We start from the raw sequence: 24,972 nt of genomic DNA, 5'->3' as shown, positions 1-24,972 counted from the left end.
GCTCACACCTGTAATCCTGTAATCCCAGCACTTTGGGAGGCTGAGGCAGGCACATCACCTGAGGTCAGGAGTTCAAGACCATCCTGACCAATGTGGTAAAACCCTGTCTCTACTAAAAACACAAAAATTAGCCATGCATGGTGGTACACGCCTGTGGTCCCAGCTACTTGGGAGGCTGAGGCGGAAGAATCGCTTGAACTCAGGAGGTGGAGGTTGCAGCGAGCTGAGATTGCGCCACTGCACTCCAGCCTGCTGATAGAACAAGACTCCGTCTCATAAAAAAAAAAAAAAAAAAAAAGTTAAATATTAGGAGAAATGCAAAGAAACTTCTAGTGTTTCCAGCCACAGGCAACTAAGATTATCACCCCAAAACAAATTCTCATAATTAGGCCAAGTAAAAACAATTTTCTGACTTGGCATCAAAATCAGATCTTTCTGGTTTTATGCCAATGGCTGGACAGATTTTTTTTTTTTCTTAAAAGAGATGCAGTATCCCTATATTGCCCAGGCTGTTGTGCAGTGGTGATATCATAGCTCACTGCAGCCTCAAACTCCTGGACCCAAGCTATTTTCCCACCTTAGCCCCGCAAGTAGCTGAGACTATAGGCACATGTGATCATTGCCCAGCTAGAATTTGGTATTTTTTTGATGAGTAAGTATCAACATTACAAAAACATTCAGTTGTAATAGGTAATAACGCAGTTTTGTTAGTTTTAGTCCTCTCTTGGACCCTCCTGTTAGGCTACCAGCTGTCATTTCTCTTGCTGTCGATGTTCATTCTTTTTCTTCTTTTTTTTTGAGACAGGGTTTTACTCTTGTTGCCCAGGCTGGAGTGCAATGGCGCGATCTTGGCTCACTGAAACCTCCATCTCCCAGGTTCAAGTGATTCTCCTGCCTCAGCCTCCCGAGTAGCTGGGATTACAGATATGCACCACCACACCCAGCTAATTTTTTGTATTTTTAGTAGAGATAGGGTTTCTCCAAGTTGATCAGGCTAGTCTCGAACTCCCGACCTCAGGTAATCCAACTGCCTTGGCCTCCCAATGTGCTGGGATTACAGGCATGAGCCACTGTGCCCAGCCAATGTTCATTCTTTTAACCATCAGCCCTACACCTGTTTTCTATTTATCAAAATCTATGAGCGAGCATTATGTGTTACAATAAATAAGACTCGACAAAGCTCTGAGTGAAGGCCCAAAGAGTGAGGTGCAATTCTGAAGGGCATATGATTTGTGACAGTCATACGTGAACTTCAGAGAATATTTTTACAAATGTTCTAGTAGACTAAAGCTGTAACTACCAAGAGGTACAAGCTGTGCCTTAATGATTTTTGAATTTCCTCTAATTCTGTGATAGGGTCTTACAATAGAACTGAATTATCTGTTGAAATGAGGTTGCTAGAACCACATTATCCGGAAAAGTGGGATATCACTATTTTTTTTTTTTTTATTAATGTTTAAAGAGATCCACTTTATATAAAATTCTGGCTACAACCTAACAAATGAATTGTTCTGTTCATTAGTTAGCCAATTTAAGTAATTATGAAAAGCTCAATAATACTTTAACTGGCAATGAAAGCTTCAATATCTCTTTTATCACCACAACTTTGGATTTCTTCATAGCTAAATAAAATGTTTCTATTTTGTGGGGGAAAAACTGTGACATAAGTTGAAATTCTGCAATGTCCAACTGAGGAAAAGGTCTCTATGTTAAGTTAAAGGTACAAATTCTACATCAGTAGTACATGAGAGAAAAAAAATGCCAAAATTAAAGTGATTCATGCCCATTTCCTTAACTGAACCTAAGACTTTACGAACAGATATACAGTAACTTTGATCATGCACACGTCAAACTTGAATTTAAAAACATGAATTTTGCTCTGTTGCCAGGCTGGGTGCAGTGGCTCACACCTGTAATCCCAGCACTTTGGGAGGCCAAGGCGGGTGGATCACAAGATCAAAAGATCGAGACCATCCTGGCCAACATGGTGAAACCTTGTCTCTACTAAAAATAGAAAAATTAACTGGGCATGGTAGCATATACCTGTAGTCCCAGCTACTCAGTAAGCTGAGACAAGAGAATCGCTTGAACCTAAGGAGACGGAGGTTGCAGTGAGCCAAAATCGCACTACTGCACTCCAGCCTGGCAACAGAGCAAAACTCCATCTCTAAATATATGAATAAATGAATGAATAAAATATCTCCTACTTCTGCTAAGAGTACCAAAAATAGGGCCAGGCATGATGGCTCATGCCTATAATTTTGGCACTCTGGGAAGCCCAGGCGGGAGGATAGCTTGAGTCCAGGAGTAAAATAGTAAGACTCTGTCTCTACAAAAAATAAAAAATTAGCTGGATGTGACACATCCCTGTAGTCCAGGTACTCACGAGGCTGAAATGGGTGGATCACTTGAGCCTGGGAGGTCACGGCTGCAGTGAACTGTGATCACACCACTATCCCCGGAACCCAGCCTGGGCTACGAGGTGAGACCCCGACTCCAAAAAAAAAAAAAAAGTACCAAAAATCTATAGCTGTGTCAGGAATAAAACACATGTAGTTACTGAGGTTTTCCTTTCCCACTGCTATGACTAATTTTTGGTTGAGATGCTAAGCCAAACATCATTGTTAAGTCTGTGGTCCAACCAAAAAAGGGAATCATACTCTCTTTGTACAGTCCCACCCTAATTGCTAGAATAAAATTTATAAATAAAATTATTTATTTTAGCAATTAGGGTGGGACTGTACAAAGAGAGTATGATTGATTGGAAAATTAATTTTGTAGGTATCAATCAGTTATAAGGGCATGGCTCATTAAAAAAAAAAAAGTGAGCCAGGTTACCTACATGAACCGCAAAGAAAGCACACTGAATTTTCTTATTGAAGGGCCCATCCTCATACTTAAAATTTCCCATGACTACATGGAAATTCTTTCACTTACCAGAAAGACCTGATTGGCACTTTCACTGAGAGTTGAGTCATCTGGGCTGTCAACGGGTGTCTGACGTGTAAACTTGGAATCAAATTGACTTACATCCTCTTCAGATTGCTTTATACAAACAAAATAGTTTAGAAAATGATGAATAGTCCATTTTGCAAACATCAATCAACTGCAATGTAAGCTCTGGGAGCTCTTTTCACAGGGCTTTACTATAAAAGTATTAGAATTGTTTCAGCAGGCACAGAATGAAGAAAAAAATGCAGGTGGAAAGTACTGAGTCAAATTACACCTTCAAATCTTAAACATGCATTAATACAGATTTTAGTATATAGTTATTATTCCTATTAAAAATGTGAATACATCAGCTGGGTGTGGTGGCTCATGCCTATAATCCCAAAGGCTGAGGTGGGTGGATCATGAGGTCAGGAGTTCAAGACCAGCCTGGCCAACACAGTGAAACCCCGTCTCTACTGAAAAAACAAATTAGCTGGGTATGACGGCAGGAGCCTGTAATCCTAGCTATTCGGGAGGCTGAGGCAGGAGAATCACTTGAACCCAGGTGGCGGAAGTTGCAGTGAGCTGAGATCGCACCACTACACACCAGCCCGGACAACCGTGCAAGGCTCTGTCTCAAAAAAAAAAAAAGTGAATATATCAAACTCAAAACAAAAAAATGTGAATATCAATTTTCCCATCTCACAAAGTTTCACTGTGCCTAGTCTACTAGCTAACTCCCTGTTTAGAGATAATTAGTTCAGTTGGCTGCTGCAGGTTTTAATAAGCTTGAAAAACTACTGAAGCAGAGTTAAAACATGAATAACACTTTTAAGATGCTCCAGTTAAAGTTTAAAGATGCTCAGTTAAAGTTTCTTCCCACAGCTTATTTCATTCCTTTAGAAATCTAAAGGAGCAAACATAATTTTCTATTCCACGAGTTATAAGTTCTATTTCCTTGTGAAAATATAGTTATCACTTCAGTTCTAACCATGAGATTTATTTCTTTAATCGCTTCTCTATTTCCCAAAATATCTGGTTAGACTCTTGGGCCAAAAGTTAATAATACTGTAGAATATCTGACTTAATACTAAAAGATGACCACATTAACCTTATAGCTCTCTTAGAGCCCAGACTGTGAAACAGCTCTCCTTGGAGAAATGGCTGATTCTAAGTGTGGGGAAATGTATAAGATAAGCATAGAACACCAGTCTCCTTATTTTCTTCTCTGGTACACCACCAGACCATGTGGTCATGTCAAAAGGACTCAGAAACCAACATGAAGATGCACCTGGCATTCAATGAGGGGAAAAATTGAGCATCAATAAAAATAACTGCCTGACACGGTAGCTCACAGCTATAATCCCAACACTTTGAGAGGCAGAGCCGGGTAGATCACTTTTGAGCTCAGGAATTGAAGACCAGCCTGGTGAACATAGCAAAACCCCGTCTCTACCAGAAACACAAAAATTAGCTGGGCATGGTGGTGCACCTGTGGTCCCAGCTACTCAAGAGGCTGAGGTGGGAGGACTGCTACAGGCTGGAAAGTCAAGGTTGCAGTATACCACGGAACTACAGCTTGGGTGACAGAGTAAGACTGACAGAGTAAGACCTTGCCTCAAAACAATATATGAATAAAAATAACTACAATGAAATGAAACACAAATACGTTAAAATGTGTACGTTCATAATACACTAAAAAAGAAAAAAACACACGAAGTTCATTGGTCAATTTTGGAAGATGCTAGAGGACTAATCATTATTTTGAAAACTGGGAAAGAATAAAACATTTATACTGCCTTTCCTATATGAACTATACCTTGGGTAACTAAATAACTGATCAGAGTTTCTCTTTATGAAAGAATTCCAGCTAATAAAGAATAACAGTTAGGGCTGGGTGCGGTGGCTCAAGCCTGTAATCCCAGCACTGTGGGAGGCCGAGGCGGGTGGATCACGAGGTCAAGAGATCGAGACCATCCTGGTCAACATGGTGAAACCCCGTCTCTACTAAAAATACAAAAAATTAGCTGGGCATGGTGGCGTGTGCCTGTAATCCCAGCGACTCAGGAGGCTGGGGCAGGAGAATTGCCTGAACCCGGGAGGCGGAGGTTGCGGTGAGCCGAGACCGCGCCATTGCACTCCAGCCTGGGTAACAAGAGCGAAACTCCATCTCAAAAAAAGAATAACAGTTAGAATAAGACCATTTCACAAACACCTGATGAAATTGTAAAACTAGGCCAGAGTTTCTTAACCTCAGTGCTACTGACATTTTAGGACTATTAATACTTTGCTGCAGGGGCTGTCCTGTGCTGACTCTTACTCCTGAAGGTACCCACAGCATTCCCTCCCCCAAGCTGTGACAGTCAATGTATCTCCAGACATTGCCAAATTACCCTGGTAGTGAAGTGCTGACACAGGCAATGATCGGTGACCACTAACATCACTTAACATAAAAAAAAAAAAAAAAAAAAAAACCAGAAAAAACCCCTACACATTATGCCTCTTGATCAAAGCATGCAATACTGAGAATTTAATCTGAATCAGATCAACTACTTAAATTTAACTACCAGTTTTTGGAAATTCAGAGAACAGATGAACACAGTCAAAGATACTATGGGGATAGTATCAACAAAATCAAAATTTGAGAATTCTACAGGACAAATGGCCCAGTTTCTTCAATAAATCAGAGGGAGATTTATCTATAAATGAAAAAAGACCTAGGAGACATAGTAACCAAACTACATATAAACCTTGATTAAATAATTACAAACAGGAGAAAAAAAAAAGAATGGAACAACAACAAAAAAATAATTAGCTGGGGCAACACAGGGAGATCTCATCGCTAGAAAAACTCAAAAAATTAGCTGGGTGTGGTGATACAACCCTGTGGTCCTAGCTATATGGGAGGATCCCTTGAGCCTGGGAGTTTGAGGCTGCCATGAGCCATGATCATGCCACTGCACTCCAGCCCGACAACAGAGAAAGACCCTGTCTCAAAAAAAAAAAAAAAAAAAAAAAAAAACCTAGGGAAATTGTCAACTTCTCAGGTGTGATGATGAGATGGGGTTATGTTTAAACAAGATGACCTAATCATTTTTGAAGCTGGGCATTAGGTGTGTGACAGTTATCTTCCTTACAATTGTTTGCTGTTTTTTAAAGTGGATCACATTATGCTCCATGACCAATAATAATCACCATCATCCTCCTCCTCCTTCTCCATCTACATCCCAAGGAATGGAAAAATAAACTGTTTTCTCAGATTCTGAGGTGGGAGAAAGACAATAACCAACACACTAACTCATTTACTCATAAACATATTGTTATGAGTTGAACTATGTGCCTCACCCACCCCCCAAAAAATTTCCTATGTTGAAGTTCTAACCTCTAGTTCCTCAGAATGTGATCTTATTTGGAAAGGGTTATTACAGATGTAATTAGTCAAGATGAGGTCCTACTGGAGTAGAGAGGAACCCTAATCCAATATGACTGGTATTCTTATAAAAAGGGGAAATTTGGCCACAGATATGCACACAGGTACAACACCATGTGAACATGAAGGCAGAGATCCGGGTGATGCACCTACAAGCCAAAGAATGACAAAGATTACCAGCAAACCACCAGAAGCCAGGGGAGAGGCATGGAACATACAGTTTCTCATAGTCCTCAAAGAAACCAACTCTAACAATGTGATCTAGAACTTCTAATCTCCAGATTTATGAGATAATAAATTTTTGTTGTTTAAGCCACCTGGTTTGTGGTACTTTGTTGCAGCAAGCCTAGCAAACTAATGCACATATATTCTATATTTTTGAAGAAAAAATTCCTAGAGATTCACATTTAAAATGGTTAAATTAAGCAAAATAAAACAAAAAAAGAAAAGTCCCAACTACCTGAAATATGTAATTGTCTTAGGTAACCAACTTAAAAATAGCTAATATAGTCAATTGCCACTGACATTAGTTCTTTAAAAGATAGTACAAAACTAAAAGATGCTTGGCTGGGTGCAGAAGCTCACTCCTGTAATCCCAGCACTTTGAGGGGCTGAGGTGAGTGGATCACTTGAGCCCAGGAGTTCCAAACCAGCCTGGGCAACATGGCGAAACCCTGTTTCTACAAAAAAAATACAAAAAAATTAACTGTCCATGGTGACATGTGTCTGTAGTCTCAGCTATTCGGGAAGCTGAGGTGGGGGAATCATCTGAGCCTGGGGAGGTCAAGGCTGCACTGAGCTGTGACTGTGCTACTGTACTCCATCCTGGGTGACAGAGTGAGACCCTGCCTCAAAATAAAAAATAAAAACAAAGATGCTTAAAAAAGGGTAAACCAGAGATCTCTGAACTGTTAATAAAAATCATGTTTCTGTCTGCTCTGAGATTTTTCTTATTTTTTAAAAAATCTCAAGTTATCCTCTTGCTTCAGCCTCCCAAGCAGCTGGGACTTATAGGCACGTGCAAGCACACCCCGCTAACTTTTAAATTTTTTGTAGAGATGGCGTCTTGCTATGTTGCCCATGCTGGTCTTGAACTCCTGGCCTCAAACAATCCTCCCACCTCGGCCCCCTAAACTTCTGGGATTACAGGCGTGAGCCACTGCACCCAATCATGTGCTTTCATGTATACTTACCAACAGAGGTTTAAAAGGGGGCTCCACCTTTCGAGCCAGAAGTTCTTCCCAGTTAATGTGTCTGAAGAATGGATGAGCCTAGGAAAAAAGAGCAAAAAGAAAAGTTGAGGGGAATAGACTTTGCTGAATTGATAAATTAATTGCCTTTTTGAAGTTACAAGCCACAAAATAAGCTGAGCTCATAAGCAACTACATATAAGCCGCAGAAATATATAAAATTAACAGTATCTTCCCCCCAAAACACCAAAGATGCCGATCCCTACTTGAACTTCTCCAGCGTCTCCAGGACCGGCTCCCAGACGAGAAGCAGCATTTCTTTTCAGCAGCTTTAAAGAGGAAAAATAAAGCCTGGATGAAGAACCTTAGTCAAAGTGGTTTTTTTTTTTTCTTTTATAGACTGCTTGTCTACTCTGCCTTGAGAAAATACAGTTTATTGGCCAGGCACGGTGGGTCATGTCTGTAATCCCAGCACTTTGGGAGGCTGAGGCAGGTAGATCACCTGAGATTGGGAGTTCGAGACCAGCCCGTCCAACATGGTAAAACCCCTTCTCTACTAAAAATACAAAAATTAGCCTGGCGTGGTGGCAAATGCCTATAATCCTAGCTACTAGGGAGGCTGAGGCAAGAGAATCACTTGAACTTGGGAGGCAGAGGTTGCAGTGAGCCAAGATCATGCCACTGCACTACAGCCTCGGTGACAGGGCAAGACTCCATCTCAAAAAAAAAAGAAAATATAGTTTACTAATTACTACTGAATACTGTTTAAAGGCCTATAATCCCAGCACTTTGGGAGGCCAAGGGAGGTGGACCACCTGAAGTCAGGAGTTCCAGACCAGCCTGACCAACACAGTGAAACCCGTCTCCACTAAAAATGCAAAAATTATCCGGGCGTGGTTGTGGGCTCCTGTTATCCCAGCTACTCAGGAAGCTGAGGCAGGAGAATCACTTGAACCTGGGAGGCAGAGGTTGCAGTGAGCTGAGATCGTGCCACTGCACTCCAGCCTGGGCAACAGAGCAAGACTTCATCTCAAAAAAAAAAAAAAAAAAAAATTTTTTTTTTAAATAGAAAGTTTTTAAACAGATATGTACTTCACCTTCAAAAATCACAGATTTTTTTATGTTCAGTATTTATAAATGGTTCTTTATTCAAAATATACATTAAATTCTATCTAGTATGTTCAGTATTTATAAATGGTTCTTTATTCAAAATATACATTAAATTCTATCTAGTTAAATCCTAGTCATTGAATCTTGCAGTGTGAGTGACCATTTAAGAACCTTACCTTTTTAAGCAAATCTCTGGCTTCTTGTGTGAGGTAGGGAGGCAAATTGAGTTTACATTTGAGGATTTTGTCAATTGTTTTCTTTCTATTCTCCCCAGTGAATGGGGGCTAAGAGTAGAAGACAGTGAAAAATATTAGCATATAAGAAACAAATTTTAAATAACAATATTGTCCATTTCCTGAATTAATTATGCATAACGATCAGAAATGTATGCTGTAAAATGGGCTAACTGCTAAAGAGCTTTATTTTGTTTTAGAGACAGGGTCTCATTATATTGCCAAGGCTAGGTTCTATTAATAATCTTTAGCTCAAGTGATCCTCCCACCTCAGCTACTCCCACCTCCTGAGTAGCCTGGGCTACAGGCATGCACCACTGTGCCTGGCAGACATGCAGTTTTTAAGCCATAGGACAGAGGAAATAGCAGTGTCCTGAAAGAAAGCCTGTGTTTCCACCATTAACTTGCTGTGTGATAATAAGTGAGCTATGTGATTTTATGTTTCAATTTCTCCATTTATAAAATAAGGGCATTATCTCAACATCTATTCCACGGATTCTATCTGCCATGACATGGATCATTTAAATGAAAATGTTTTTGAAAGTATGGGATCCCATATAATCATAAAACATTATTAGTCTTAAACTGCTGAATAAATCTTTGGGCTTTAAAAATAACTCCATTGGTAACATTTTCATAAAGCACAGGAAAGGTCTCTTGCTACAGTGACTTCGTAACTACTCAGCACAGACTATAATACATGCAGCTTTTAATTGTGCACCTACTGCTCCAGTCAGCATGTCATACATTAATGCTCCCAAACTCCACCAATCTACAGCACGATTGTGACCACTTCTCATCAAGATTTCAGGGGCCCTACAATAAGAAAAATAATATGATTAAAAATTCACCTATTTGCGTATCATCTGAATTAGAGTTTTAAAAACAATATTCAGAGTCAATGAAGGTACAGAAAATAGACACTATTCCTTAAAACAGGTAACATTAGCTATTACCCCCAAACCAATTATATTTAACATGCAGCTCACATGTATTCTATTGTTCCACAAAATGTGTGTGTGACTGTTCCATCATGAATAGATTCTTTGCATAGTCCAAAGTCTGTTAGTTTCACATGACCTACAAAGAAATATTACAGCATGATTATTCTCAAAATTCAAAGTATGTACAGTGTTTAAACATGTCATGTAACACCTTAATCTATCCTTCCATTTAACTTTTCTTGCCTCAAACTTTTCTTGCAGATGTCAAGAACAGCGTACCTCCATAAAATGAAATGCTAACTGTTTAAGGTTAGGGGGAAGTCACCTTTTGCCAATAATATAATCTATCTAGTGAAGAGAAAATAAAGATCGAGAAAAAAGTGAAATAACCTGTTGAAGGCTCTACCTTTAAATATACACAGAATACTCTACCATCTTGAAAAAGAAAAATCCTGGGAAACTCCTTTATGCAGTCTAGTTTAAGTACACAAACCTAATAAACATATTCTCTACCTTTTAAACAAAGGTGTAAGACAGTCCTTCAAATATATAGCTTTTATCACAGTGAACTGTGAAGAATTCTTTTTTTTTTTTTTTTTTTTGTCTTTTTGTTTTTTTTCCTTTTCGTGGAGAACAGGGTCTTGCTATATTGCCCAGGCAGGTCACAAACTCCTGGGCTCAAGCTATCCTCCCGCCTCTGCCTCCCTAAGAGCTGGGATTATAGGCGTGAGCCGCAGCGCCCAGCGAAGAATTCTAAAAATGGTCTCAGAAAGTCTTTATAACAAGGTAGCTCATTCTGCCCAATGCTACCCATGAGTGTAAAGAAATAAAATTGCTGGAGAGTATGAATCAATCATCAATGATCCAGAAAGTAAAAAAACTTACCACCTTATACAAAGATCATTTCAGTTCAAGATTTGGCATTCTTTACTAAACTGTCATTAGATAACAAGTGGTTCAACAACCCCAGGGACTCTAGTATTTGAGATTTACTTTACAGAAAAGACACAAACACCTATTGATTCAAATGTAAGTATACACTACACTCTGATACAGAAGGAGTGTGGCCTTTATTTTCATAGAACCATCTGATACATTCAACTTTATGGATCAAAGAAGTAGTTAATTATTCTATTGCTTCCCGTTCTATCTTGTGACTTAGAATTCAGATCAGAATCCACGTTTTGGGGAGTGAGAAGGTGTTGATGGGAGGAAAGAAGAGACACTTATTCTCATGATATATTCAGTTAAGTATATCATTTCTCCTAAAAAAAGGTGGGTGGAGGAGTATAATCTGGAATGTTTATATGAGCCTCAGTTGTTCATACATCATTTTCTAACACTTTGAAACAATTAACTACCTCATGGATCATTCTGTAGACATGTAAGGATTAGCAGCTGCTACCACCTTCTAGATACCCTGGGTCAACTGGCTGCTTCTTTGGGGTATGAGTGAATTGCCAAGTCTGCCCACAGCCCAGATTAGCATACGCTGAGCTGCCTGTAGCAGCATGCGGTTGTAGTCAAGGCTCACTGTGCTATTTCTATAGTTGTACAGACTATCGGTCTCTCTGATGTTTATGTTTGTTGTTGCAAACAAACAGCAAGAATAAACTGATTCTGGCTGGGGGGCAGGTGTCTTATGCCTGTAATCCCAGCAATTTGCGGGCAGATCAATTAAGCTCAGGAGTTTGGGACCACCCTGGGCAACATGGCAAACCCCGTTTCTACAAAAAATCACCCAGGCGTGGTGGTGTGCCACAATAGCCCCAACTACTTGAGGGGCTTGGGAGGATCACTTGAGCCTGGGAGGCAGAGGTTGCAGTGAGCTGTGATCACGCCACTGCACTCCAGCCTGGGTGACAGAGACCCCCATCTCAAAAAAAGGGGGTAACCTGATGCCTACTAAACATCATTATTTCCAAAGTTGTATCAAATACTTTGGTTCAATTTCAATCCTTTTTTCAGCATTAGTAAAACTTAATGTAAGACGGATAGCTAATATTCACATATTTTCTTTCTTCTTCTTTTTTTTTTTTTTGAGACAGAGTCTCACTCTGTCGCCCAGGCTGGAGTGATTTGTTACAATCTTGGCTCACTGCAACTTCCGCCTCCCAGGTTCAAGCGATTCTCCCACCTCAGCCTCCCAAGTAGCTGAGATTACAGGTAACTGCCATCATGCCCAGCTAACTTTTTTGTGTATTTTTGTAGAGACAGGGTTTCACCATGTTGGCCAGACTAGTCTTGAACTCCTGACCTCAGGTGATCCACCTGCTTCGGCCTCCCAAAGTGCTGGGATTACAGGTGTAAGCCACCAGGCCTGACCAATATTTACATATTTTCATCATTAAAACTCAACTTGTATAATTAAGATTCACTTTTCAATTTAAGTAACAAGCCAAAATTAATGTTTAGACTGGCTTTTGGCTCACACTTTATGTAAGAATTCCAAAAACATGAAAAACTATAAAGAGTAAGGATTAAACCAAAAAAGGCAGTTGAGCGACTATTATCCTCAACTTCTTTTACTTTCACCAAGCATAAGTACCTAAAGACTTAAACGTCAGCAAGTACTACGATGCCATAAATTCTGAGGAAAGAAATATACAAAATAGACAGATGAATATAGGGCTTTGAAAATGGCCATGACCTGTGTGGGAGGATTTTAAGATGATTATTTACTATAGAATTGTTTACGGTATGTCTCCACCTTGGTGATTAAGCATGATATTCTCCGGCTTCAGATCTCTGTAGATGATCCCCTTTTGATGTAAGTGCCCCAAAGCCATGGAGATTTCTGCCAAGTAAAAGCTGGAAATAAAAGTGATTTAATAAAATTAAAAAGAGTGTAATCTACTCAAAGCAGTTTATGCATGGAGCAAAATTCCTTGAAAGAAACAGACATGCACCAAAGACCAAATTAGTGGGGTAGAGGATGTATGGGAAAAAGAGATGACATAGGATGCTGCCAAAAGGCATGGGGACGTTTATGTTTCACTCATTTTAGTGAAACTATAAAGTGCTTTATTTTGCCATTAGAATATACTGCTAAAATTGCAAAGATGTCCAGAATATGCTAAACTGCCACTGGTCACGTTTTGTTCTGTCTGTGTAGGAATTAAGCTAATAGTCATTCATTTCAAAGCAGATTTCTCCCATCTACACCCAACTTTAAAATCCCATAGGAAATAGGAACTTTGTTATTCTCAGAGATCAAGTTTTGATTTCAAAAATACCTTATAACCTGACCCTTAGAAGCCCATCATCCCTTACTTAATACAGCTACATATTTATAGACAGCTTAGGCCCACAGTATCTGCCCCCCCTCCTGCCAGCCAGCCCACAACTATAAACTGTGTGACACTCAAATTTATCTACCTCAAAAGAATAAAGGGCTGAATCAACCCTGTCTGGATTCGAAAAGCACAAGGCACTGCAATACTGGCTGCATAACAATGTTGCAATCCTGCAGATTACTCCAGGATGGAGAGGGTGTGTCCTAGAGGACTGAGGCAGTTTCACAGCCAGCACGACCACAAACACAGCCTCCAACATGGCTCAGTGAGCCTCCTCCAAAAAAGGGCACTTCATCCCTAAGGCTCTTAAATGCAGCTTCTGTGTTAGAAAAGGCCTGAAATTAAACAATGGAATGCAGTTTTGGTAATTAAGGTAGAATAAAACATTTAAGTGTTGTTTTCTATTAAATTAAGGTATATGATAAACTGATTTATTATGACCCAATACTGTTGCTTCATAAAAGGACGTGCATATTTTTAATTTGAAGCAGATGACATGTTCAGAAATAGGAGGGTAAATCCCATCCTGACTAGATAATCAATCCACAGATGATATGCCCAGGCTTATCACCTCCCTAAGACTGCACCTTGAGAAAGTCTTTAAAAAAAGGAGATGATTTCTGTTACTTTCCATTGTTCCACACATAAAGTTTCACTGGAAAACCACACTCACCCACAGCCAAGGCAGGCAGCTTACCAATTCAAGGAAAGAAAGCCGCAATGAGAATGGTTCTGTTAGGAACAACTGGTGTGAAGAGCGTTCCACTCAAGCCTACGGGCAAAGGAATGATGTGACCTCCATAGCTGCCCAGTCCCAAAGCTGCTTCTCCCCCTTGAGGTCCTGAGTGACTGACTGGCTCCAGATCAATTTACTCAATCATGTGGCTGCCCATAGTGGGAATGAGGCTTCGCTTGTAATTTCCTGAATCTATGCAACCACAAAAAGTTCACTTACCAGGCTGTGTCTTCCATAAATATTCCCTCTCTTTCTAACTGCATAAATAGTTCTCCTCCTGTAAAGAAAAAGAAAAAACATTAGAAATAAAACAATATTTATTTCCAACCCACATCTAATGAGAGAGTTTGTGCTTTCCTTCTAACCATAATTAAAAGACATCAGCCCCTTAAAAATGAAAAACAGATTCTAAAAATTACAGGTTTTAAAACTAAGTCCTCAGGATTCTATTTTTAGTAGCATTCTTATTCTTCTGTGGCACACATACGTTTAAAAACTAGAACTGGCTTGGAATTCCAGGTTTTATATCTACAAACTTTAAAATATTTGTAGATTCAAGACCTGAGGTTAAAGAAAAAATCTTAATTAAAGACTCTTTAACATTTTACCCATAAGTAGAAAAATGATCTGCAATTAAATAACCCTCACTAATTTTAGTGAATGCTCATATTTTGTATTTTCAGAACCCTTAAATAAACAGAATGAACCTGGCAATGGCCTAGTAGAAAACATGGCACAATTTGAGTATCAAAGTAAATAATGATAATAGAGGGTTACATCACATCAAATAATATTAGAATCCCTAAGTCCACAATGACGTAAATAAATGAATACATAAATTTTTTTAATGGGGAAGGGAAAGCTCTTTATTACAGTAGAATGCCAAGTAATAAATGAGGGAGCCATGATGGAATAAGAAAAAATCACTTGACAAACATAATTAATTGTTACAGGCAAGAATCAGTGTATGTCAAAACTGAATGTGGGTTGGGCGCAGTGGCTCACGCCTGTAATCCCAGCACTTTGGGAGGTCAAGGCAGGTGGATCACCTGAGATCTGGACACGGCAAAACCCCGTCTCTACTAAAATTTACAAAAATTAGCTGGGTGGGTACCTATAATCCCAGTTACTTGGGAGGTTTAGGCAGGAGAATTGCTTGAACCCGGGAGGTAGAGGTTGTAAGTGAGCCTAAGACTGCAACACTGAGCTCCAGCCTGGGCGACGGAGTGAGACTCCACATGGTGAGGAGGGAGGAGAAAGAAAAGAAAATGCCTGTAATTCCAGCTACCCAGGAGGCTGAGGCAGGAGAATCGCTTGAACCTACAAGGCGGAGGTTGCAGTGACCCAAGATTGAGCCACAGCACTCCAGCCCAGGTGACAGAGTGAGACTCTGTCTCAAAACAACAACACTAAACATGAAAGCTTGATGAGAGATATTTAAAGAATCTCAAAGTATCTCTTCAAAAGATACTTATTAATTACAAAGGTGAAAATATCACCAGGGAAAAACTCGACAGACACCAGCTTATACATGTGACCAAAGTTAATGTCACAAGTAATAGGACAAAGATATAAATATCATGTACCTCTTGATCTGATGCACTGAGGAGGCCACAATGTCACTTCAATGGTCCTGCCAAAATTGCATAACCTGAATCTAATCCTAAGGAAACATCAGCTAAACCCAAAGTGATGCATGCTACAAACTAGCTGGCCTATACTAACCAAAAAGGTCAACATCATGAAAGCCAAAGAAAGACAGAAAATGTTCCAGATTAAAGGAAACTAATGAGAGCTATCATTGCATCAATGTTATTTTCCTATTTTTGATAATTTTAGTGTAGTTATGTAAGATACTTTCCTTGATTTTAGAAAATATACACTGAATATGCCGGGCACAGTGGCTCACGCCCGTAATCCCAGCACTCTGGGAGGCTGAGGTGGGTGGATCACCTGAGGTGAGGGGTTTGAGACCAGCCTGCTCAACATGGTGAAACCCCATCTCTATTAAAAATACAATTAGCCAGGCAATCCCAGCTACTCAGGAGGCTGAGCCAGGAGAATTGCTTGAGCCTGGGAGGTAGAGGTTGTAGTGAGCCTAGATCACACCACTGCACTCCAGCGTGGGTGACAGAGTGAGATTCCATCTCAAAAAAAGATCAAGAAAAAGAAATAGATACCTGTGATCTAGAAATGATATGGAAGCAACAAGCTCCTAGGAGGTGATAGGCCCTGGGAAATGTGGATGATTTCCATTATAAGCTGCATACCTTATCACTAAGGCTACATTAAAAATTCTAAAGACCCAATTCCACAAATACTCAGTATGTTCAACAATCCTCTCAATTATTTGAATTACAGTATCTTACCCCAGTACAATTCAAGGCTCTGCATCACTTAGGTATTTGTTATTCTGTTAAGTGACTGATTACAAAGGAATTAAATTAAAATTTTACAGATGAGGGGGAAAAAACCTTTAAAGTTTCCTTCATATTTGTCTGCAAATAGAAACATTTTGGTCATATCTGAATTTTGTACTTCAGTGTACTCATCAAAATTTAAGCACTATTTGATCATAAAAGGAAAAAGTATTTTCCGTTGAAAAATAACATTTTGACCCAGTTTCTGGAGCAAATGCAAATAATTACACCAAACTGTATGTACTGACCACTGAGATACTCAAGGATGAGGTAGAGTTTTCCACCGGTCTGAAAGGCATAAATTAAATCCACGATGAAGGGATGCTTTACTTCCTCCAGAATATTCCGTTCTGCTTTTGTATGAGCTGTATCTTTAGCATTTCTAACTATCATTGCCTAAAGGAAAAGAGATGATCTATAAGAACAAAATAGTGAACATTTTTATTCTATAGTAACTGGAAAGCCTATTTTGTGTTTTTCTTGCCAATATTGACCTATTAACCATAGTTCTCACTAGAAACTGAGACAGTGTAACGGAAAACATTCACTTTATACATGGCTCTGCCCAGTTTGGATTTTTTGCAGCAAAAGTAAATGAAAACCTAAAGAGACTTAAAAAAAAAAATAAATCTGTAGTCCACCGGGCACGGTGGCTCACACCTGTAATCCCAGCACTTTGAGAGATCAAGGCAGGCAGATCATGAGGTCAGTAGAGACAGTAAAACCCCGTCTCTACTAAAAATACAAAAAATTAGCCGAGCGTGGTGGCATGCCTGTAGTCCCAGCTACTCAGGAGGCTGAGGTGGGAGAATTGCTTGAACCTAAAAGGCAGAGGTTACAGTGAGCCAAAATCATGCTACTGCACTCCAGCCTGGGTAATAAGAGTAAGACATCATCTTAAAAAAAAAAAAAAGAAACAAACCACAGTGCTTCAAAAATGAAAGATAAATTTAAAAAAAAAAGAAAAAAAATCTGTAATCAGATCAAGTTTATTCATATATTCACAAACTACCATCTACCATGCTCCAGGCTGTGCCAAGAAAGCAGAATAAAAGGACTGTCCTGTCCACAGGAGCCCAAAGTCTCAAGGAGAAAAAGACAAGTCAACCTAGGTAAGCATAGGATAGTAAGGGTTAACAGGGGAACTACATGTGACACAGCAAGAAGTCTTGTTTTAAAGTTATTAAAATGAAATGTGGCCTGGATGCAGTGACTCATGTCTGTAATTCCAGCACTTAGGCAGGCAGAGGCAGAAGGATCTCTTGAGCCCAGGAGTTCGAGATGTGCCTGGAAACAAGCAAGACTCCATTCTCCACAAAAGGGGGCGGGGGGAAGAAACAAAGAAATGTAGAAGGTTTTTTTTAAAAAGGCATTCCAGTGCCAAAGAGGCTTGATAGGACAGGATATGTTTGGGAAATCTACAAGTTCAGTATGGTTAGAAGTGGTCAGAGATTAGGCTAGAGAAGTAGGTAAAGGCCAGGAAATGGAAGGCCTGGGCACCCAGACAAAGGTGCTGGAATCTGATCTTAGAGGCAAAGAATACAGGTTGAGATGAGTGAAATGAACAAACCTTGGCTTTATGAAAGACATGTCTAGTAGCAGTATGGAGTTTTAGGAAAGAAATGAGACTAGTTAGGAGGCTAGTATAATAAACTAAGTAAGAAGATCTATAAGAAAATGAAGGTAGAAAAAAAGAAGACGAATATGAAGGTAGAAAAAAATGAAAAGCTGGCCAAGTGTGGTGGCTCATGCCTGTAATCCCAGCACCTTGGGAGGCTGACATAGGCAGATCGACTGAGGTTGGGAGTTCGAGACCAGCCTGACCAACAGGGAGAAAGCCCGTTTCTACCAAAAAAGCAAAATTGGCCAGGTGTGGTGGTGTATTCCTGTAATCCCAGCTACTCGGGAGGCTGAGGAAGGAGAATTGCTTGAACCCAGGAGGCGTAGGTTGCAGTGAGCCAAGATTGCATGACTGCACACCAGCCTGGGCAACAGAGCAAGACCCTGTCTCAAAAAAATTTTAAAAAGGCCGGGCACAGTGGCTCATGCCTGTAATACCAGCACTTTGGGAGGCCAAGGCAGGCAGATCACAAGGTCAGGAGATCAAAACCATCCTACCCAACATGATGAAACCCCATCTCTACTAAAAATACAAAAAAAAATTGCTGGGCATGGTGGTGCATGTCTGTAGTCCCAGCTACTCAGGAGGCTGAGGCAAGAGAATTGCTTGAACCCAGGAGGCAGAGATTGCAGTGAGCCAAGATGGCACCACTGTACTACAAGCTGGGCAACAGTGTGAGACTCTGACTCAAAAAAAAAAAAAAAAAAAGAAAAAAGAAAAAAATGAAAGGCTAAGAATACATAATTTGCATTTACTGACAAACTAGATATGAGAAGAAATGATGATACCTTCATTTCTGCACAAGAAATAGGATAGATAATGGCGTCATTCAATATCAGCAAATGGAAGTGAAAAAGTTTTGGGAAAACAATGCCCTATTTTAGACATGCTAAGTATCAGTTCCAGGAAGTTACCACAATGGTACATCTCAGTAAGTAATATGGAAAGCAAATACACAGGTTATTGGTTGCAACATTATCTGTGAAAGCTAAACACTGGAAACAGTCTAAATGCCCAAACATAGGATACTGCCTGAAAACCTATGGAATCTACACAGCATGTAACAAAGCTATAAAAATAAGAAAAATCTCTATGAAAACAAGGTGCAAAAGAGTATTTAAAAGTACAACAGCATGGATACTATGCTATCTTTTGTACAAGAAAGGGGAAATGAGAATATATAATATGTATCTTTTTATACCTGCAAAAATGAAGACAACTAAGATAAACTAAAAGCTAATAATCATGGAAGGGAAGGAAAAGCAGTAAGACTTCTGAGTATACCTTCTGAGTAAAACCTTAATGGTTTTATCATCCATTTTTTTCTTTCCTAAATCACATATTACTGTAATTATAAAATGCAGATTTTTTACTTTTGAACCATATTAATGTTTTGTAAATTCCAAAAATAAAATCAACAAGAATGAAGGGTGGGAAGTACAACTGAATACAACAGCAATACATAAATTTAATTGACTATTGCACTAATAACTTTACCACAGAAAGAGAAAAAGATATTTAAGTAACTTTAGACTGTACACCCTTAGTGGTCTACATGTAAGACACAAAAAACTGCAAAGAAATCTTAAATCAGGCCGGGCGCGATGGCTCAAGCCTGTAATCCCAGCACTGTGGGAGGCCGAGGCGGGTAGATCACGAGGTCAAGAGATCGAGACCATCCTGGTCAACATGGTGAAACCCCGTCTCTACTAAAAATACAAAAAATTAGCTGGGCATGGTGGCGCGTGCCTGTAATCCCAGCGACTCAGGAGGCTGAGGCAGGAGAACTGCCTGAACCCAGGAGGCGGAGATTGCGGTGAGCCGAGATTGTGCCATTGCACTCCAGCCTGGGTAACAAGAGCGAAACTCCGTCTCAAAAAAAAAAAAAAATCTTAAATCAAACTTGGTAGGTTTGTAGCTGGAAATACTATTAGTATTATAATTTTCATTATGCACACATTATACAACTGAACAAATGTGAGCATTGATGTTGTTACCAGAGTTCTCACTGCAGAAAAAAGATATTCAAATATGAACTGAGGAAAGAAGAACCCTATGGAACTGGACTAGAATTAGGACTATCAATATAAAGCCATGATTTTAAACAAAAATAGGTGGGCATGGTGGCTCATGCCTATAATCCCAACACCTTGGGAAACTGAGGCAGGTGGATCACCATGTTGGCCAGGAGTTTGAGACCAGCCTGCCCAACATGGTGAAACCTCATCTCTACTAAAAATACAAGAATTAGTCAGGCATGGTGGTGCGCACTTGAATTCCTAGTTACTCCACAGGCTGAGGCACGAGAATCGCTAGAACCCAGGAGGCAGAGGTTGCAGTGAGCCAAGGCAGCCTGGGGTCCAAGGCTGTAGTGAGCCATGATCATGCCACTGCACTCAAGCCTGGTAAAAAGAAGACCATTGTTAAAAAAAAAAAAAAAGTGGGGGGGGCAGGTGCAGTGGCTCACCCCTGTAATCCCAGCACGTTGGAAGGCTGAGGCAGGGGGATCACTTGAGCCCAGGGGTTTGAGACAACCCTGGACAACACAGTGAGATGCTGTCTCTACAAAAAATACAAAAATTAGCCAGGTGTGGTGGCACATGCCTATAGTCCCTGTTATTGAGGAGACTGGGGTGGGAGGATTGCTTAATGTGGGAAGCAAAGATTAGAGTGAGCTGAGATTGTGCCACTGTGCTCCAACCTGGGTGACAGAGTGAGATCCTGTCTCAAAAAATTTTAAAAAAGAGGCTGGGCATGGTGGCTCACCCCTGTAATCCTAGCACTTTGGGAGGCTGAGGTGGGTGGATTATAAGGTCAAGACCAGCCTGGCCAACACAGTAGAAATCACCCATCTCTACTAAAAATACAAAAATTAGCTAGGTGTGGTGGCATGCACCTGTAATCCCAGCTACTTGGGAGGCTGAGACAGGAGAACTGCTTGAATCTGGGAGGTGGAGGTTGCAGTGAGCCAAGACCATGCCACTGCATTCCAGCCTGGGCAACAGGGTGAGGCTCCATCTCAAAAAAAAAAAAAAAAGAATTTTAAAAAGGAAGTATAAAAAATCTTTACAGAAGAATGACAATATAGAAAAAATAGAGAAGTCTCCATTTCATAATCACTATAGTAATATTTGATTTGGGCAAGAAACAATGCAGATAAAACTATTAAGTAAAGATTATTATGGGAAAGGATGTTCACACAGCTTCTATCATTCCGTAGATGTCGCTTGTTAATTATAAAAGGAAAAAGAGGCCAGACACAGTGGCTCACGTCTGTAATCCCAACACTCTGGGAGGCCAAGGTGGGTGGATCACTTGAGGTCAAGGAGCTCGAGACCAGCCTGGACAACATGGCAAAACCTCGCCTCTACTAAAAATACAAAAATTAGCTGGGTGTAGTGGCAGGTAGCCTGTAATCCCAGCTACTCAGGAGGCTGAGACAGGAGAATCGCTTGAACCTAGGAGGCGGAGGTTGCAGTGAGCCAAGATTGCGCCACTGTACTCTAGCCTGGGCAACAGAGCCAGACTCCATCTCAAAAACGAAACAAAACAAAAATAAAAGGAAAAAGGCATGTATACAATGGACAATCTGGTAGACACCATCTTAACCAAGTAATCAAATTCAACATCACCAAATAATGGGATGGATTGACATAATGTGCCTTCGGAGCCCTTGCACTGAGAACACATGGTACCTATATAACACTCTTGCGAAAGTGTTTAACCTATTTAAAATTTAGAAGTATTTTCATAAGGAAACAATGAAACAAACAAATCAAGAGATACTCTGCAAAACAACTGGTCTGGACTCTTCAAAACATGTCAATGTCATGAAAGAAAAAAAATGGGTGGCAAATGGCTCTAGAGTAAACTAAGGAGACAGGACAATTCAATAACGTGAGATCCTTGAAGAAACCCTGGATGTTAAAAACAAAAAACTGTTATAAAGAACATTACTGAGACACATAAGAATGTTTGACTATGCACTAAGTATTATAAAACAGTATTATATGTCAATGTTAAATTTCCCAGGCGTAATCAGTTATATCGTGGTTATGTATAAAAACATCCTTATTTTTTTAAAAAATCCCCTAGGTAAGTTAAGAAAAAAAAAAAAAAAAAAAAAAAAAGGAAAAAAAAGAAAAATTAGTCAAGTAGAATCATAGCAATAAAAGGAACAGAGTTTCAAAATGCTGTGGTCAGTGGCTTCAGTGCAAAAGAGAGTTAAATTAAGGATGAATTCAGTAAAGACAACTGGATTCAGCAACTGGGAAGTCAGTGATGACCTAGGGTACAGAAGCTTCATTGAAATAGTAGAGTCGGGCTGGGTGTGGTGACCCACACCTATAATCTGGCACTTTCGGAGGCCAAGGAGGTGGATCTCAAGGCCAGGAGTTCAAGACCAGCCTGGCCAACATGGTGAAACCCCATCTCTACTAAAAATACAAATATTGACCAAATTTGGTGGCATGTGCCTATAATCCCAGCTACTCAGGAGGCTGAGGCATGAGAACTGCTTGAACCTGGGAGGCAGAGGCTGCAGTAAGCCAAGACAGGGCCACTGCACTCCAGCCTGGGTGATAGGACAAGACTCTAAAAAACACAAAAAAAGGAAAAAAATAGAGTTAGACATGGTGACATGTGCCTGAGTCCCAGCTACTTGGGAGGCTGAGACGAGAGGGTTGCTTGAACTCAGGAGTTGGAGGCTGTAGTGTGTTATGATCACATCTGAGAACAGCCATTGCACTCCAACCTGGTCAACATAATAAGATTCTGTCTCTTAAAAAAAAAAATAGAATCATAAGTCAAAATACAGTAGTGAAAAAAAGAATAAAATGTGTGAAAAAAGGAATGGTAGGCCGGGCCTGGTGGCTCACACCTGTAATCCCAGAACTTTAGGAGGCAGAGGCGGGAGGATCACCTGAGGTGAGGAGTTCAAGACCAGCCTGGCCAACGTGGTGAAACCCTGTCTCTACTAAAAAAAATTAGCTGGGTGTGGTGGCACTCACCTGTACTCCCAGCTACTCAGGAGTCTGGGGCAGGAAAATCGCTTGAACTCGTTAGGCGGAGGTTGCAGTGAGCCGAGGTTGTGCCACTGCACTCCAGCCTGGGCACCAAGAGCAAAACTGTCTCAAAAAAAAAGAAAAAAGGAATGGTAACGTGGACTCTACTTCTCAAGAAGTTCAGCTATGAAGAGGTAAAGGTGTTAGCTACAGGAAAACCTCATGTGAAAGAAGGTTTTGTTTAGCTAAATATGGTAGAGGCAGGAATATATTTAAATAAGACAGAGGATGAAAACAGAAAAGATAAATGACAGAGTAATGTCTCTGAATAGGCAGAAAGAGATGGTATCCAAAACACAGAGAGGAATTAGCCTTGGAAAGGAGTAGAAACACACTCCACTAAGACTGGAGAACGAAGGAAGTCAAGTAAAATTGCAGATTAACATGGTGTTGGGTTAGGTACTAAAATAGGAAATCAAGACTGGGTGCAGTGGCTCACGCTTGTAATCCCAGCACTTTGGGAGGCCAAGACAGATGGGCTGCTTGAGCTCAGGAGTTTGAGACCAGCCTGGCCAACATGGTGAAACCCCGTCTCTGCTAAAAATACAAAAATTAGCTGGGCATGGTGATGCGCACCTCTGATCCAGCTATTCTGGAGGGTAAGGCAGGAGAATTGCTTAAGCTGAGATTGCACCACTACACTCCAGCCAGGGTGACAGAAACTTCATCTCAAAAAATTAAAATAATAAAATAAAACAGGAACTCAAAGGAAATCACATTGGACATCCTGAAGTAGGAAGAGAGACACTTGGCTAAAAAAAAGTAGAGGGGCTGATAGGAAGGGCTCCAAACAGTTGTAGAGAATGGAAGGATTTACCTAAGGATATGCAGAAAAATTCCTGGAAAGTGCGTAGGATCCAAGTGAGTTGCGGTCATAGAGTTTTTGCAACAGCAATCTATAGGTTTGTGTGACTTCTGCTAGTAATGCTCAGCAGCTGAGATACAGCAATAAAGGTGCACTGACAAGTGAGCTGATGCAGATGAGGGCTTTCCTGAACACAAGGTCAATGGGGTTAGCAACTGATAAAGTGGCTGATTATGCCCATAAGGCTGGATTCAGAATAAAGTGAAATAAGAAGGGGTGTAAGAGCTTGAGAAAAAAACAGAAAAGTTAAAGAACTAAAGGGCTTAGGGCCAAAAAACAGGCACTGTATGAATCAAGTAAGTCAAAAATGAGAAACTTATTGTTCTATGAAAGCACAATATCTCAGAGGTGGAGAATATCTTTGGCCAAAGGTTCTAAAATGTACAGTGGGAGGTGAACTAATGCCATGGGCCATAGTATTTTGCTCCTACAGTATATTTTTGTTGCAACTGGTAGAGTCGGGTGATGGCTGTTGATAGTCTTTTCCTCACTATTCCACTCTAAGCAAATACCTGAATGGTACCATTCCTAGAAGTGAACAGTCCCAGGAGAACTAACAAATCCAGACAGGACGTCCAGATTTAAACAACTCACTTAAGGGGACACCTGGTTCTACTCTGACTTCATCTTAAAGGCTGGGGGAAGAGGTACATTCTTACCACACACTCAGGTCAGAGGGGTTAGCACTCTGCCTTTAGGATAATTAAAATCAGAAGGACGGAACTCACAGCGAGCCTACAGTAAACTTACTTGGGGATTTAGGAATGAAAGCACTGGACTTAACCCTAGTAATCTTTTTACTTTCATTATTTTTGCTGTGAGCTTGCTTTCAAGGACAACAAGAAAGGAGACAGTATCAGATCCTCTACCCAGGATTAAGAAAAGAACCCCAAGAATGGGAAATAATGGCAACCAAGCAAAAGCCAAGGCAAACAACTTAGGTTCTAGATCCCTGGGCCCCAAAATGAGGCCTGACACTTAGCAGTAATTAAGTCTATGGATTTCCCAATATACTACCCCCACCCACCATGAGTGGAGGAAAAAAAACAACACTTTTTTTCACTAGATAACTGTGCCAAAACCTTATTTTAACCAAGATCTAATTATGCCTAATATGGTCAGGACTGATTATC

The 24,972-nt window shown here is 40.3% G+C and overlaps 1 protein-coding gene across 9 annotated transcripts in view; it reads right to left on the bottom strand.

The window, feature by feature from the left end:
- Positions 1–24,972, bottom strand: part of RPS6KB1 (ribosomal protein S6 kinase B1) — a 62,405-nt gene that overhangs the window by 5,334 nt on the left and 32,099 nt on the right. For 5 of the 9 annotated variants that reach the window (XM_032280718.1, XM_032280721.1, XM_032280719.1 and 2 more), the window contains 9 exons: positions 16,539–16,686; positions 14,090–14,147; positions 12,549–12,649; positions 9,884–9,974; positions 9,620–9,710; positions 8,838–8,945; positions 7,818–7,880; positions 7,555–7,632; positions 2,938–3,045 (listed from right to left, as the gene is read on the bottom strand). In XM_032280718.1, coding sequence (XP_032136609.1) covers positions 2,938–3,045; positions 7,555–7,632; positions 7,818–7,880; positions 8,838–8,945; positions 9,620–9,710; positions 9,884–9,974; positions 12,549–12,649; positions 14,090–14,147; positions 16,539–16,686 — 846 coding nt within the window. Of the gene's footprint in view, positions 1–2,937; positions 3,046–7,554; positions 7,633–7,817; positions 7,881–8,837; positions 8,946–9,619; positions 9,711–9,883; positions 9,975–12,548; positions 12,650–13,216; positions 13,470–13,831; positions 13,907–14,089; positions 14,148–16,538; positions 16,687–24,972 lie in introns of those variants that run through there. The other 4 variants (XM_032280723.1, XM_032280725.1, XR_004269701.1 and 1 more) reach the window with 3 other exon arrangements.

The sequence above is a fragment of the Sapajus apella genome, unplaced genomic scaffold (assembly GCF_009761245.1).
Source record: "Sapajus apella isolate SASKATOON/1434 unplaced genomic scaffold, GSC_monkey_1.0 scaffold12, whole genome shotgun sequence".
Classification (NCBI taxonomy): Eukaryota; Metazoa; Chordata; class Mammalia; order Primates; family Cebidae; genus Sapajus; species Sapajus apella.
This window is presented reverse-complemented; position numbering and strand designations above follow the sequence as displayed.